The 15,467-nt window shown below is 34.5% G+C and overlaps 1 protein-coding gene across 23 annotated transcripts in view; it reads left to right on the top strand.

The window, feature by feature from the left end:
- DZIP3 (DAZ interacting zinc finger protein 3) overlaps positions 1–15,467 on the top strand; it is a 145,619-nt gene that overhangs the window by 9,662 nt on the left and 120,490 nt on the right. For 5 of the 23 annotated variants that reach the window (XM_012524194.3, XM_058295894.1, XM_058295879.1 and 2 more), the window contains 3 exons: positions 3,880–3,983; positions 7,848–7,917; positions 12,016–12,168. In XM_012524194.3, the coding sequence (XP_012379648.2) occupies positions 3,952–3,983; positions 7,848–7,917; positions 12,016–12,168 (255 nt within the window). In that variant the 5' untranslated portion in view covers positions 3,880–3,951. Of the gene's footprint in view, positions 1–113; positions 369–3,879; positions 3,984–7,847; positions 7,918–12,015; positions 12,169–14,762; positions 14,798–15,467 lie in introns of those variants that run through there. The other 18 variants (XM_058295892.1, XM_058295883.1, XM_058295882.1 and 15 more) reach the window with 13 other exon arrangements.

Below are 15,467 nucleotides of genomic sequence, written 5' to 3'. Positions count from 1 at the left end.
GGAAGATATAGTAAATTTTCAGTTTCCTGCTGACAGGGTAAGTCTATTGAAATAATGAGTAAACTAAAGGAAGCTAGAATCACCCTTTCTCCCATAATAACTCTTATTTTAAGGGTTTCCTTCAGCTTCTAGAATGGTAGGAACCTTTGGATTATCTTAAAAGGACCATGGTAACATTTCGGCTGGCTATTTCCTGGAGGTTGCTAGGCGCTACGCCTTCCTCGGTACCACAGGCTGTAAAGTGCTGCTGCTGCTGCTACGGCTATTGTCGGTAGTGTTTGTCACACATGTCTCCTCAGCTCCTGGGAAATGATTGCATTGGCGATCTTCTCTCCTGGAAAGCCTTTCGTCACAGAGATTCTTCTCAGGTTGTATCTTTAAGCAGGCTGTAAAAGAAAGCCACTAATGTTTCTTATCTCTGTTCATTCAGGATCCAAGTATGTTCTGATATATTAAATTTCCTATCCTTTTCTTTTCCAAGCTGAGTAGTGAGCAGCTTAGCAGAAACCTTTCATACGTACTACCTTGACTCCAGAGTATTTTTCTCCCCGTCTTCTACAGATTGTTTTCCTTTTTCAGTTTTGCTGTGATTTGTGTAAACAACTAGTGATTTGAACATTTATCGGAAGGGGAGGTATCCACATCTGAGCTTTTGAATTCTGGAAATGAGGGGATTGTTTTGCTTAGAAAAGGCATACATTTATATGTCCTGGCCATGACATAATGCCTTCTATTGCTTTTTATTAACCAGGGAGGTTTCTGGAAATGATGAAAGAGAAACAGTTTGATCACAATCCTAAAATTCCCAAAGCTTATGCCCTTTTCTTTTCTTTTTCTTTCATTTGTTTGCTTGCCCTTTTCTTAAACCCCTTTATTAGAGGGATGAAGCAGATCTGATCCAGTGTGAAAGAATAACAAGGTTTACCTGGTATCTCTGTTTGCTGCATTTATTAACTGTAGTTTGAATCTTTCATCGGGTTTCAGAGAGTGCAAGTATAAATAGGTATATGACATTGCTTACTTATTGATTTTTTTTAAAGTAAGTAATATTTTAACAAAATAATTTAGGAGAACTGGATTCTACATAGGTGAGTTATAATACTGACAACAAAAAGTGTTTTATGTTAGAGGCAGGGAAGAAATTAGGAGGTATTGGAAAGCCCTATTTTTTAAATGAGGAAATTTAGATGTGTGCCTCTGTGTGTGAATCTGTGTTTTTTATTTTTTTATTGACTTTTTTTTTCAATAATTTTAGGTTTACAGAAAAATTGCACAGAAAGTACAGTTTCTTTATAAGGTCTCTGTTCTCTCATCCCCTTACCCCCTTCTAGTTTCCCCCTGGATTAATATCTTGCATTAGTGTGCTACACTTGTTAAAATTGATGAACTAATATTGATGCATTATAAACTAAAGGCTATAATTTTACATTAGCATTCACTCTCTGTTATAAAGTTCTATAGGTTTAACACTTGTGTATTGTTATATATCCACCATTACAGTATCATATAGAATATTGTCACTGCCCTAAAAATGCCCTGTGCTCTACATATTCATCCCTCCCCTGAATTTCTGGCAGCCACAGATCTTTTTACTGTCTCTATAGTTTTGCCTTATCCAGAATGTCATATAATTGGGATCATAAGTATATAGCCCTTTCAGACTGGCTTCTTTCACTTAGCAATATGCATTTCAGAGTTTTTAGGTCTTTTGTGGCTTGATAGCTCACTTGCTTTTATTGCTGAATAACATTCCATTTTGTTTAATAATTGCTCACAATTTATCCATTCACCTATTAAAGGACATTTTGGTTACTTCCAATTTTTGGCAATTATGACTAAAACTACCAGAAACATCATATGTGGGTTTTGTGGCAGGGTTTCAACTCATTTTGGTCAACACCTGTGTGCATGTTTACAAGATCATATGGTAAGCCTGTGTTCAACTTTTAAGAAACTGCCATACTGTCTTCCAAAGTGGTATCATTTTGTATTCCCACCAGCAATAAATGTTAATTCCTGTTGTTCTGCATCTTCACAAGCATTTGGTATTGTCAGTGTTTTGGATTTTATCCATTTTAATGGGTGTGTAGTAGTATCTCATTGTTTTAATTTGCAGTTCCTTGGTAACATGTTTGAGCATCTTACGTGTTTATATATCATCTCTCTTCTTTTGTGGAGTGTCTGTTCTAATCCTTTGTCCATTTTTAAGTTAGATTGTTTGCATTTTTGTTTTGATTAAGAAGTATCGTCTGGAGAATTATTCTAGCCTCTTAAGACTTTCTGTGTAACTTAGAGCTGGTCTGTCAAATGTATAATATTGGCAGAATCAGAACTAGGAATACTTGATTTGAATAAGACCCCTATAGGACTTCTTTTAGTCCCTACATCAGAAACCAAGTCACCCCCTCCCCTTTTCCCTGCCCCAAGCTCAGTAATGAAAAAATAGTCAGACCTCAAGGCTTAGGGGGCTTGAGGTCCTGAAGTTACAAGCTTCATCTCTGTGTGTTAAATGGCTATTTGGGGGGCTTTTGTGGGAGCACAAAGTCTTATAAAACAATGTTTCTTTGAGGAAATAATAACAAGTAACTTATAAACAATCTGGGACACGTTTTCTGGATTTGAGAATTACCTGTGTTGAATTTGCCTTTTCACAATAGCCCTCTAAAAGTCTACTTACCTCTAAAAATCTGTGTGTATATATTAAATAAGCTATTGGAGAGACTGACTACCCAGTTAATTAGATAAGTAAGTGGTCCAGAGTTAACAAATGAGTAACTTTTTATCCAGTCTTATGCCTGGTAGCAAGGCTCTCTAGGTTCATTTTATTTATGCTATTGCAGTCATTTTATTTTCTTTTTCCTCATCATTTCTTCCTTTGCCCCTTAGTATCTAGCAATAGTTTTACATGTATTTGCTCTCATATAGATAGAGCTGTTTCTGACTGGAATAAGAAAAGGAAGCCATCCTAGGGGATCACGCTGGAAACGGGAAGTTTGAACTCTCAGTAAAAGAGATCATATGGGACTGATTTTTAAAAACAGTTGAAATAGTTAGAGAGCTAAATTGTACTAATGATACTCTAGCCCCCCTTTTGTCTTTATTTGTGTTGCTCAGTATTTTTTTTTTCTTTGAGGAAACATTCGTAGCATCTGTCGATATTTAAACCAGAGTGTGTAACAGTTATATACATCCTACCTCTCCTATTTTTTGGAGATACAGAACCATACAGTTTATGGAGAAAGTTGCTAAGTGTTATTTTCAGGGTAAAGGAAATAAAAGAATTAATGCTGTCAAGATTGTGTTACACAGGACCTTATAGACTTCTTGGGAAAAATAGTATAAACTTTTTGGAAAGCCATTTAGCAATATGCACTAACAGTCTTAAAGTGTTTGTGTCTTTTGACCTAGGAATTCTACTTCTGAGAATTTATTATAAGGAAGTAGTCATAGATATAGAAAAATATTTATAGACAGTAGAGTTTATCACAGAATAAATTATTTATAATGGAAAAATTTGGAAATAATATTAATGTTCAGCCATTTAAGGAAACCCCAATCAATCAACTGTTGTGCAGCCATTGACACTGTTTACCAGGAGGATGAAATAATGTGAAAAATGCTTTTGATAACATGTCCACTGGTGAAGAAGATGAGGTAGAGCACTGTCTATTCAATATGATTACAATTGGTAAAAAAAAAAAACCTATGCTTGAGAAAATATTAAGTATATTAAAGTTAGGCAGTGATTACGTTTAGATGTGAAATTCTATAATTTTCATTTTCTTTGTTTTTAGTAGTTGAAAATTTTTCTTTAATCTTGTACTTTTTTATAATGGAAAAAAATTTACCTTCCCACTAAAAATATTACTTTCTTTACAGTTTTAAACAACAGTAGTGAAAGTCAGTCTGCAATAATTGGAGTAAGACTTTTGCAAAGGAATATTGTACAGCATGGATTCTCTACCAGAAGAATTTTTGGGGAGGTAAGCGATAGGTTGACAAAAAGCAACTGTTGGATTCCAAAGACACAACATTTGTCTTTTCCGTATAACCTTTGGAATCCAATGTGAATGGGTTAGCCTTATGCTTCAGGACAATTTAGCAGCTTCAGTTAGTAAGGAATGAGGACTGGGTGAAAACTAATTTTAGAAAAGTCTTCTAGGGACTACACCCTGGCTAAAGAACTACGAATTGAAAAATGTGCCAGAGTTTATCTTACATGGGACATTCTCACCAATATAATGTTTTATCTATCATTTAATAAGCACTTACATAGATGTACTATGTGCTGGGCATTTTAAAAAATGGCTTTACAACTGTGAGCTCATATACACCGAATAACTCTATAAGGTAGGCAGGCGCTTATTATTATCTCCATTTAATAGAGGAGAATAAGCATGAAGCAGAAGACCCTCTTGAGTGGTGAAATTGGGCCTAGGTCAAATGGCATTTTGTCCTTTCCAACCAGGGTAAGTTCAACCTGCCTCTACTTCTCGCATATAATACTAAATGGCAGGTTTGTATTGGAGATCTTCTTCCAACTCTGAGTTGTCACATATCATTAGCAATGTGATCTATCAATTTATTTTACAAGCATTTGCTGACCTCTTTGATGTTGAGAGTAAACACCAAGACAAAATTTGCATACTTAGAACTTTAATTAGTGGGTAAGATTATATATAAAATAATTGTCTTTAGGGAAAATGCTTAAGTGTTATGTTAGGCATACGGTGGCTGAAGTACAGGAAGGAATAGTTCATTTTGATTGGGGATTGAGTATGTTTCCACAAAGTTAACATTTGAACTGTACTTTGAATGATGAAAAGCATTCTAATGTAATCTTTGGTATAAAATTAAAGGTCGTTTGGCTGAGGAAACAGCAAGAAAAAAATTATTAAGAAAGATTTTTGGGGAAGAGTTTGTCCCATTACCATTAAAGGTTTTAACTTTAACTTTATTTTGTGTAGATCTATTGAAGTTTTTAGAAAGGAGGTGGAATTTTACACTCCTTTTTTTTTTTTTTTTGGAAAAACTACCTCCAGAGACAATACGAAGGATGGGATACAAGATATGATAGTTGTAATATTGCAGCAGGAAGAAGCTGGCAAAGACTTGTACTAGTAGAAATAGGAAATAGTAAGAAAGGAGGGCTTTATAGTCCTAGACTGCTTAAATTTGAGAAAAAGGATAAAGGAGGAGAGGAGATAACTCAAAAGTTTCTAGTGATCAGAAGAACTGTGAACCACTAACTAATATGGGGATCAAAAGAGAAGACCAGTTTAATGGGTATGTGAGAAAGGAAGATGAGGGATAATGAATTAAATTTTAGAATGAAGAGATTGAGATGCTGCTGCTAAGATATTCTTGTGGAGGTTGTTGAGTAGGTGGTTGGAAATGTATAACTGTCACATAAAGGAGCAATTAAGGCTGGAGATGTAGATTATGGATCATTAGAATGGGGTACTATTTGAATTCATGGAAGTTGGCTCATTTATTTGATTTTCATAAATATTCAAGTGCAGATTTTATATCAGATGTTGAGCTATGTACTTAGGGGTAAAGAAGTTAATGAAAGGGCCTCCTATGTCAGAATACTTTTATATAGGCATGAATGAGATTACTTTAAGGAGAGACTATAATAAGAGAAAAGAGGCTAAAAAGGGAACACTATTACATACACATTATATATTGTTACAGCAGAACTTCAGTTTCTCTCACAGTGGAACAAAGTATGCAGATGGAAAAGGCAAGCAAGATAGCAATAGAAAAATACTAGTCTTGGGTCCAGTTGTAGCATTGCTACTTTCTAGGTATATAAGTTTGGATGAGTTAAATAACTTCTCTGGATATTAGTTTATCCATCTATAAAATAAAGTGACTGCTATATGTAACTGCTGATATGCCTTCCTGTCCTAATACACTGGTAGTATAGTTTGATGGTGATGATGTATGGAGTTTTGTTTTAAAAATTATTAAACTAATGAATGAATAAGATGAATGAGGGGAAAAAAATGGTCAGTGGAAGAAACTGTGGTGCACAAGACTAGGAATACTAAGAGGAGAACCAGCAGAAGCTAAGAGTGCAGAAATTTTCAAGGTGGGTTAGAGTGTATGATGTAGAAAGGCCAGGTAGAGTGAAGAGCTAAGACAAAACCATTGGAATAGCAATTAGGATTTTAATAGGAGCCTTTAATAGAGCAATTTTTGATGTTGGGAAGGAGATGAGGATAAGTTGGCATTACTCCTCAAAATTTATAGAACCTGTAGAAAATATAGCCACTTACACCCACACTTGGTTCAGAAGTGCTGAAGTAGGGTTCAAACATCTAGCTCTTTCTCAAAAAATTGATAGGTAATTTATATGCATTTGGGATTGAGAACTACTGGTTAAGGAGTGAATGAACATGAAATGGAGTCATCAAGTAGAGTATACATAGAGAACGTTTTGCACTCTTTCTCAGACCTTGAGAGGCTTCAGAGTACTCTTGAAACATATTTCATTCATTGCTAATACAACCATGGTTCCTTTTTGAGTAGGTCCTAAAAGTGAAGGACTGAATAGTAAACAGTTTTGTTTTTTTTTACCATTATACTTAAAAGAGCACTTAGAATCGTGGTGTAAAATATTGCTTTTTTGTGTATTGGGGAATAAGAAAGGGAATCCTTTCACTTAGGCGTCTGAAAATGTGAATATTACTGTACTGTTTATCTGTACCAGTTACCCCTGATTAAATTAGTTAGCATGCAGTAGATGATAGATTATTGTCTCTTAAATGAATACATGAATTTAAAGTAAAATAGGATAATATTTATAAAGTACAATTCTGGGTAAATCAGTCAATATAATTTTATCACTTCTGTTTTATCTCTGCTAGTGTATAGTATTAAGAAGATCATATAAATCATCTTTCAATGTTCCTATATTATAGTTCTTATGTAGGCATGAGTAACTTTATAAATACCTTTTCAGTTCAGTATATGACATTGTATAAGTTCATATTTTGAGCCAAAGAGATATGATCCTTACCACCATTATCAATTTTTAAAAAAGATGTTTAGATTAAATAAATGTTACATAAAAAATATAGGGGATTCCAATAGGCCACACTCCCCACACTCCCCACACTTACCACATTAACAACATCCTTCATTAGTGTGGGACAATCATTGCAATTGGTGAACACATTTTGAAGCATTGCCACTAAGAATGGATTATAATTTACATTGTAGTTTACACTGTCTCCCACACAATTCTGTAGGTTATGGCAAGATACTTAATGACCTGTATCTGTCACTGCAATGCCATTCAGTACAATTCCCAAGTTCTGAAAATGCCCCTGTATTACAGCTGTTTTCCTTCTCCCTGACCTCAGAACCTCCAGTGGCTGCTGCCTCCACATCAGTGATATAAGTTCTTCCTTTGCTAGAATCATAGTAAGTCTATAGTAGAATACCAGTAAGTCTATTCTAGTCCATAGTTCATTCCCAGTTCTTAGGATTCTGGCATCGTGATTCACCAAATACAATGAATGTCTCATGATGATGGAGGAGATTGTTGTTATGGGGGGAGGAGTTGGGTGAGGGGGATGGGGGTATATGGGGACCTCGTATTTTTTAATGTAGTATTAAAAAAATAAATAAGACCAAAAAAATGCAAAAAAAAAAAGGGGGGCTTCAGTCCCATATGGCTGGTAGATGGGATTCTCTTTCAGTTTTTGTTACATACTGGTTGCACTTCTAAAACTTTCAGGCAAAAATTCCATTGGTAGATTCTTTACTACTATGATTTAATTGTGTTCTTTAAAGAAGGTGTTCTGAATACCTCCTTTCTTTTTCATTTAAAACAGGGATCCTCCTTTGGAAGAACAAACCGAGGAGGAAATTGAGAATAAGGTAGAAAAATCAAATGATCAACTGGTAAGAGAATATTTTGTTTTTCATTATCTGTTAGTTAATAATGACAAAGTTTGGGAATGTAAGGTTAAATCTGGTCAATTTAATTATCTCTTAAGAATTTTTGGCTGAATCAACTTTTCTACCTTAATAAGTAAAATGGTCATAATTAAATATTTCTTTGATTATTGATACTTATATCTCAAGGTTTGGGAGCCAATTCCAATAACAAATCTCTCATATTGTAAACATATATAAATACTGTTCTTTTTCTCTGGAGAACCCTGACTAATACACAAGATTGTTAATCTAAGCACCAGTTCTCACTTTAAGTTAAAATTAGTAGGTAATTGAATTGATTTTTCCAGAATACATTACAGCAGTCCATTTTAAGAAATCCTTCATTTGTCTTTAAAAAAAAAAAACCCAAATGAAATAAAAACCACACACATATAAACATAGAACACACATGTATATATAATTTTATTTAGTAAGAAGTTTCACCAAGTTGTTTCTAAAGTTAATTTTCTTCCTTATTTTTTATCATCTTTACTGTTAGAACTTTCAGTTTTACATGGAATGGAATAACTACATTATACCTTAATATAAGGCTTTTATTGACAATAACAGTATACTTTGTGGTAGATTAAGTACTTCTATTACATTGTAGATCAATGAAGAGACATTTGTTTGTTACTTACAGTTTTTACTTTCCATATAGTTATATAATGATCATTGTCCCTTTGTTAATAAGATTTGTAAAGTTTATCCAATAATTAATGAGGATAGAAAATATAAATATAAAATAACCATAGTATTCACTTGCTTGAGGGTCTCAAAGAAGAAATAAAATATGTGCGAATGTGCATATGAATCTATAGTTGAACAAAGGCAGAAAAGAGTGATTATATCCAGAAAAGATGTTTCTAGATATGGATTTGGGAGTGCAGAAGGCATAGGAAGAAGAAACTTTGACCTGAATTCGTTTTGAGTGTTAAATCAGTTTTGCAGAAATGGATTGAGCATTTAATTTTCAATAAGAACTAACTAAAAATTTAAACAAAATTGTATTTGTAATAAGATATAAATATTTAACAATCAGGAAATTTATATTTATGGAATTTCCTGTTGAAAATTTTATTCATGCTGTAATCTTGCTTGTATATAATTTGATAATTAATATCAGATGATTCTGCAGTGAATTGGTCTTTAGTTGAAATATATACACCACTGACTGATCATTTTTTATAAGGGTTTGTCTAATTACTTTTTGGAACTTTATTTTATATTTTTTAACACTTCTTGAAAAATTTCAAACCAACAGAAAAGTTGCAAGAGTGGTGCAATAAACTCCCCTAATACCTTTCAGATAGATTCAGCAACTGTTAACATTTTCCTACATTTTTTCATGTAATTTTCAAATAATGTACTATAAAAATGTTAAGTGTGGTTGTTGGGTTCAAACCCAGGAGGAGAGAGTTGGAAAGTAGCCCTGTGATGTTCCTTACTGGTTCCTAGTCATTTACCTGTGTAGAACAGGTCTGTTAGAGAGTCTCCCCACACCAGGGCGTTTTCAGTGACTTAAGCGCTACATGAACTTAGTGCAGTAAGAGGGTTATACTCAGACTCTTAGAGGCCAATAACATAATTCATATTCCCAGTTTCCACAGGATATAGGAACTAAGGTATCTTGTTAGGGCTTGAAGTAAGGCCATCATTCATCTGTTTCTGGCAGTTTATCCATCTCTATTTCTCATTCCTCACAACTGATGTTACTAGACAATCCAAGAGAGCAGGATGTCTGGCTTCCAAACAGGCACTTTTGTGTAGTGCATGATGATAGAACGAATTCAAATTGGTGATGTTGAGAAGGGCAAGGAGATTTTTGTTCGGAAATATGCCCAGTGTTACACCATGGAAAAGGGAGGCAAGCACAAGACTGTGCGAAATCTGCATGGTCTCATTGGGCGGAAGACAGGTCAGGCACCTGGATTCTCCTAAACAGATGCCAACAAGAACAAAGGCATCATTTGGGGAGAGAAGACACTGATGGAGTATTTGGAGAATCCCAAGAAGTACATCCCTGGAACAAAAATGATCACTGGTGTTAAGAAGGCAGAAAGAGCAGGCTTGGTAGCATATCTCAACAAAGCTACTAATGAGTAATAGTTGGTGTGAGAGTTTGATATTATTTATGAATTCCAAAAAGAGATATAAATTATGTTTGTAAACTGGTCTGTTCCTCTGGATGTGACGACCCTTTGATTGTATTAGATTCAGCTGAGACAGCTGATTAAATTATGTTAAGATAAGGGCTTTGATTCATCCCTGTCTTTCAAGTGCAACTCACTGTTGAGTCCCAGCCCCCTTGGTGGGCTTATAATACAGACTCTTACATGGAAGTAGACACACAGAGAAATAGATACACAGAAAAAGACATAGCAGAGGAGAGAATGTAGTTTTGATGCTGGAGCCCCAGGAAGAGAGATGAGCTATTTGCCTGATAGTTTATAGTTGATCTTGTGAAGAGAACAGAGCAGCAGAGCCCAGAAAGAAGCAAGCCCTGGGAAGAGAGATGAGCCCTACGCATGCCTACAGCTGAGATCAGAAGAAGCTGGACCCATGGAGCCTTAAGAGGAAGAAGGAAGGCTAAACCATTGCAGACGTAGCCCACCATCTTGCTTCAGGACTTGACTTTGGGTATAGAAGTACCTCTTAAGTAACCTTGAGTTGGACTCTTAAGGGTAAACTTCTACCCCAAATAAATACCCTTTATAAAAGCCAACAGAGTTCTGGTACTTTGCATCAGCACCCCTTTAGCTGACTAATACAGTTGGGCATTGCATTATTTATTACAAAACAGAAATGTCTTTTCACTTCTTACATGTACCATATTTAAATTGATCTCATACACCAGAATTCAGATCATGAATGGCTGATAAAATATTTTTTTGGACAGTCCTGAGTTAAATAAGATTGGCTTATAGTTAAATTAATATGATCAAGCTTTTTGAATTTTGATAGTAATTCTGATTCTGCAAGTGCTATCACTGTTTACCCCTTCTAAAAATATAATTAAACTCAAAGCTAGGTTGAATTTGTAGTGTTCAACTTTTCACAAAGATGGTGAATGCCAACTTATAACCTCTAGGTGATTGGTTTTATGTTTAGATTTATATAACTGGAAATCCCTTCATTGTCTAATAGAGCAATACTCACCTGTATTTCAATTGGTGTTCATCAACCTTTTTAAAGGCAGATGCTGAAAATAAGATACCTATGCCCACTTTATCTTTTTGGTCTTAACTGTCAATCTAATTAAAATTCCCTGTATCTGAAATGTTGCCTTTCAATTAACAAAAGGCATTTTGGTGTGGTTTATGTATAATACCAAATGAAGAATGCTGAACTCTTCTCAAAAAAAAAAAAGGTAATCCAATCAAACCTGACTATATGGATATCAATTAGCCATTATCCATGGCTTTATCAAGTCTGTAAGAATCTGTTCCTGAAGTCCCAAAATTATTACTATTTACTCAGCTCTGACTGAATTGAGATGAGTAATTCTATGTGTTTATAATTTAGACCATTACAATTCTTTTCATTTTCAAATTATTGTATATTTGCTGTCAGTCACTTAATTTAGAAAGCATTCTTAGGTATGGTATTTATATTATGTAAAATAATCTATATAATATATTTTAAGCTTGGTAAGTTTTACACTTAAGAGATAAATGCTGTTTATTTACCAAGGGCAACCATTTCTTAAGGTCTAACTCACATTTAATGTTGAATCTTTCATATTTCCCATCCTACCACTCTAAAAAACAAAAATATAATTCTTTCTATCTTTGAATCCCTATATTCCTTTGTTTATAACTTTCAACTAACTTTATAATGCCCTTCTATATGTGAAAGCTTCTTAGATTTTGGTCTTAAATTCCTTCTGTTTTGTAAATTCCTTGAAAGAATGTCTTATTCTTATTTGGATATTCTGTAGTTTTGTCACAGTGCATAGTAGGCACTTTATTCCTTTTTCAGCACTTTGGCTGACTTTAATATTAGAGTAAATAAAAAATAAATGGCACATTTTGTACCTTTTTAATGAATAATGTCTTCTAGGGCAAACAGAAGGACATACCTACTGATCTTGCCCCTATTAACATACTATTAGAAATGAAGAAATTATTGAGTGCAATTAGCAGTCTACCAAAAGGTGTGGCCCCTCACATTAAGAAATTTTTGCAAGAAGATTTTTCCCTCCGAACTATGCAGGTGAGATCATAATTTGTTTTGGGGAACCGAAATGTAGCTCTCTGTATATGATTTTTTAAAAAATTCCACACAGCAGGACAGCCAAGGTCTTTGATAGTTCCATCTTACTACTTGCAAAGGGCTTTGCGGTCAACCTTGACTATGGACTTTTGTTAATCGAATAGAATAGTTAGTTGCCACCAGCCTTTGCTGAATAATATTATTTTGATTAAAACTTCAAAGAAATTCTGAAAATATTCATAAGATTTTATATACAATTATAATCTTAACCAAGATAATTTATTACAATATGGATTCTGGCTTAAAATTAATGGAGTAATGCCACCATGTATGTAAACAACCAAGTAGAGGGTCAAAAATGGAAGGAAAATACTTATTTACAACAGCAACAACAACAAAAAGGAGATAAAATACCCAGGAAAAAACTTAAGAAATACGTAAGATATAAACTAGCATTTTATATATTACTAGGCTAAGTTTCAATTTCACTAGAACAAGGTCCATAAATGCAAACATCAATATCAAGGGCCTGGCCTACTGGTCTGTTCTGCTTCTCTAGGCACTGCCCATGTACTCCAGGGATTCTCCCTTCTCTGTTGGAGAATGTAGCAGGTCTCCCCAGGACGGATTTCAATATTCCGTCTGTTATATGTGGTTCTCCACCCATCAAGACAACACCCTATGAGTACATGAACACATTCATATTCCATATAGGCATACCCCAGGTGTACTCCTCTCCTCAAATCCCCCCGCCGCGGACACCCCATTCTAGTGATCCTCCACTGCTACAGTTGTAACCCTTCTGCAGTCCAACACCTCCCAAAAAACAAAGCCAAAAAAAGTAAAAAGTATTTTTTTTTGCTTTATACCTTATATTACCATAAGATCTGTTATCTTTTATGTATATTGACAGTTTCTTCTGTATGTTCCCCCGTGTCTTTTTTTTTCTTTCATTTTATTTTCAAAGAAGCTTTAGGTTACAGAAAAGTCACATAGAAAATATAGGGGATTCACCTATATCCCACCCTCCCTCCCCTTCTCACATTTTCCCTTATTAATAACATCTTACTTGAATATGTATGATACATTTGTTACAATTGATGAACAAATTCTGAAGAATTGCTTCTAACCACGGTCAGTGTTTTACATTATGGTTTACATTTTGCACTGTACACTTTTATAGATTTTACAAAATGTGTTACTTTTAACTCTTTAGAATAGAAGAGAAAATCCAGATTAGAATCAAGTACATTCAGAAATTTTATATATGATATGATGACAAAACTTGACAACACTATAGGAGAAATGACAAATAAGCAACATTAGAGGGAGATTTTAACATACCTATCTTAATAACTGGATAGAAAATGACATACAAAAAAATCAATAGAGCTGTAACAGACTAACCCTAATTGAAACATATGGAACACTGTACCCAACGATGGCAGAATATACATTCTGTAAGTGCACACATAACTTTTATAAAAATCGACTGTGTGCTAGGTCACAAAGCAATTTCCATCAAATTTCAAAGGTCAAAAACATCCAGAGTATGTTCTTCAACTACTGTGTAATTAATAGAATTCAGTAATAGAGAATTAGAAAACCATACATTTGGACGTTAAGATACATCCCTCTAATCTAGGTATAACCTCCGGGTGAAAGAAGGAATCACCATGGAAATTAGGTAAATTTTTCATTGAATAAAAAACTATGCATACCAAAACATGTTAGTAGTTAAAGCTGTGCTTTGAGGAAGATGTATAACTTGAAATGCATATTTTAGTAAAAGAAACAGGGTTAAATATAAGGATCAGGCATGAGGTTCAAAAGGTTAATGGAAGAACAGCAAATTAAAAAGCAAATCAAATGAGGATGTAATAATAAAAAAAGTTACAACTAATGAAATGGAATGAAACGTAAAATAGGATCAAAAAACCCAAAGCTTTGTTCTTCAAAAAGACTAATAAAATTGATAATGCCTAATAAAATATTCAAGGGAAAAAAGACAACAAAAATAATAGCCAAAATCATGAATGAACATGGTGACATTAGTACAAAATCTCAGTCATTGAAAAGATAACAGAGAATTCTACTTACAGTGGCTGCATTGGTTATTTCAGAATAACCTCCACTGAGAAGAACCAGAAAAACTGGAAAAATTCTTTCTTGATGCTACTTATTTGTTTTTTTCTGGCAGATGACTAAGCCTAATGACAGATCACCATAATTCATTCAGGGATTGGGATAATCCCCAGTTTTACTTCTGTTTTCTGAGGAAGGGTCTATTTCTGGTTTCTCTTTGTTGCAGATGCTGTCAATGCCCTGCCCATACCCCTTAACCATGTCATTTCAATATGCTCTGGACAACTTTCAATTTTCAATATCTACATCTCTTTGTCTTAGGCTCTTTTCCTGGAACTGCAGAGGGCTGCATTTCCTATATGCATACCAATCTAGAAGTCCCAGTGAATTGACACTCTCCTCCCACCCCAGAAAGCTCTCAATCTATAAGTTATGGAAGTTGATATATAAACACCACCTGTCCACTTCAGTTGAATAATACTGAAGTGTGTATTTTAATTATTTTCCAGAGTTTTCCTGTCCATATTGGTCCCATTTGCTCGCTGTAAGTAACAAGCTTAAATATACATCCTTTAATTTAAAGACTGCTTTCCCTTTGCTAGATCACTTCTCCACACTCCCCTACTAATATCCCAAGTAAACTTGCATTCCCAAGTAAAACTTGCATTCAATTCTTGTGTCATGGTTTGCTTCCAGAGGATCCAAAATAGATGCCTTTACTCTGAGTGTGTGTCTCTTCAGGATCCCAGCCTAAAACAAAGGGTCTTTACCAGAGTCTCTCTTCCTTGATAGGCCATGCGCATCTATTTTCCCTTTAGCTCTGTAAGTCTGCTGAAAGCTGTCTAGCATCTCAGCTTCTAAGTCACACTACAGAGAAAAATGGCTCCAAAAGTTAGTCTCACCTCTTGGCTTTCCACTACTGCATCTTGTTCCCACATATGTTCAGTGCATAGCTAACTTTCCATTGTTTTCAGACAAATAGTTTTTATGTTTTCTCTAACTTCTTTAGTTTGTTTTCTTTGTAAGGAATGATCTGAAATAACCTAGACTGCCATTGACATAGGTGGAACTTCAGAATTAGGTTTTACATGCCTATTCAAATTCAAGAGAATTGTTGAGCAAATGGTTGGATGTGTGAATCTGGAATTCAGGTCATAGTTCTGGGCTAGAAATACAAATAAACGGTTAGTGTGTAGATACTTTAAAAATATTAT

The sequence above is a fragment of the Dasypus novemcinctus genome, chromosome 4, assembly GCF_030445035.2.
Source record: "Dasypus novemcinctus isolate mDasNov1 chromosome 4, mDasNov1.1.hap2, whole genome shotgun sequence".
Classification (NCBI taxonomy): Eukaryota; Metazoa; Chordata; class Mammalia; order Cingulata; family Dasypodidae; genus Dasypus; species Dasypus novemcinctus.
The sequence above is the reverse complement of the archived record's forward strand: the minus strand, read 5'-3'. Positions and strand labels throughout refer to the sequence as shown.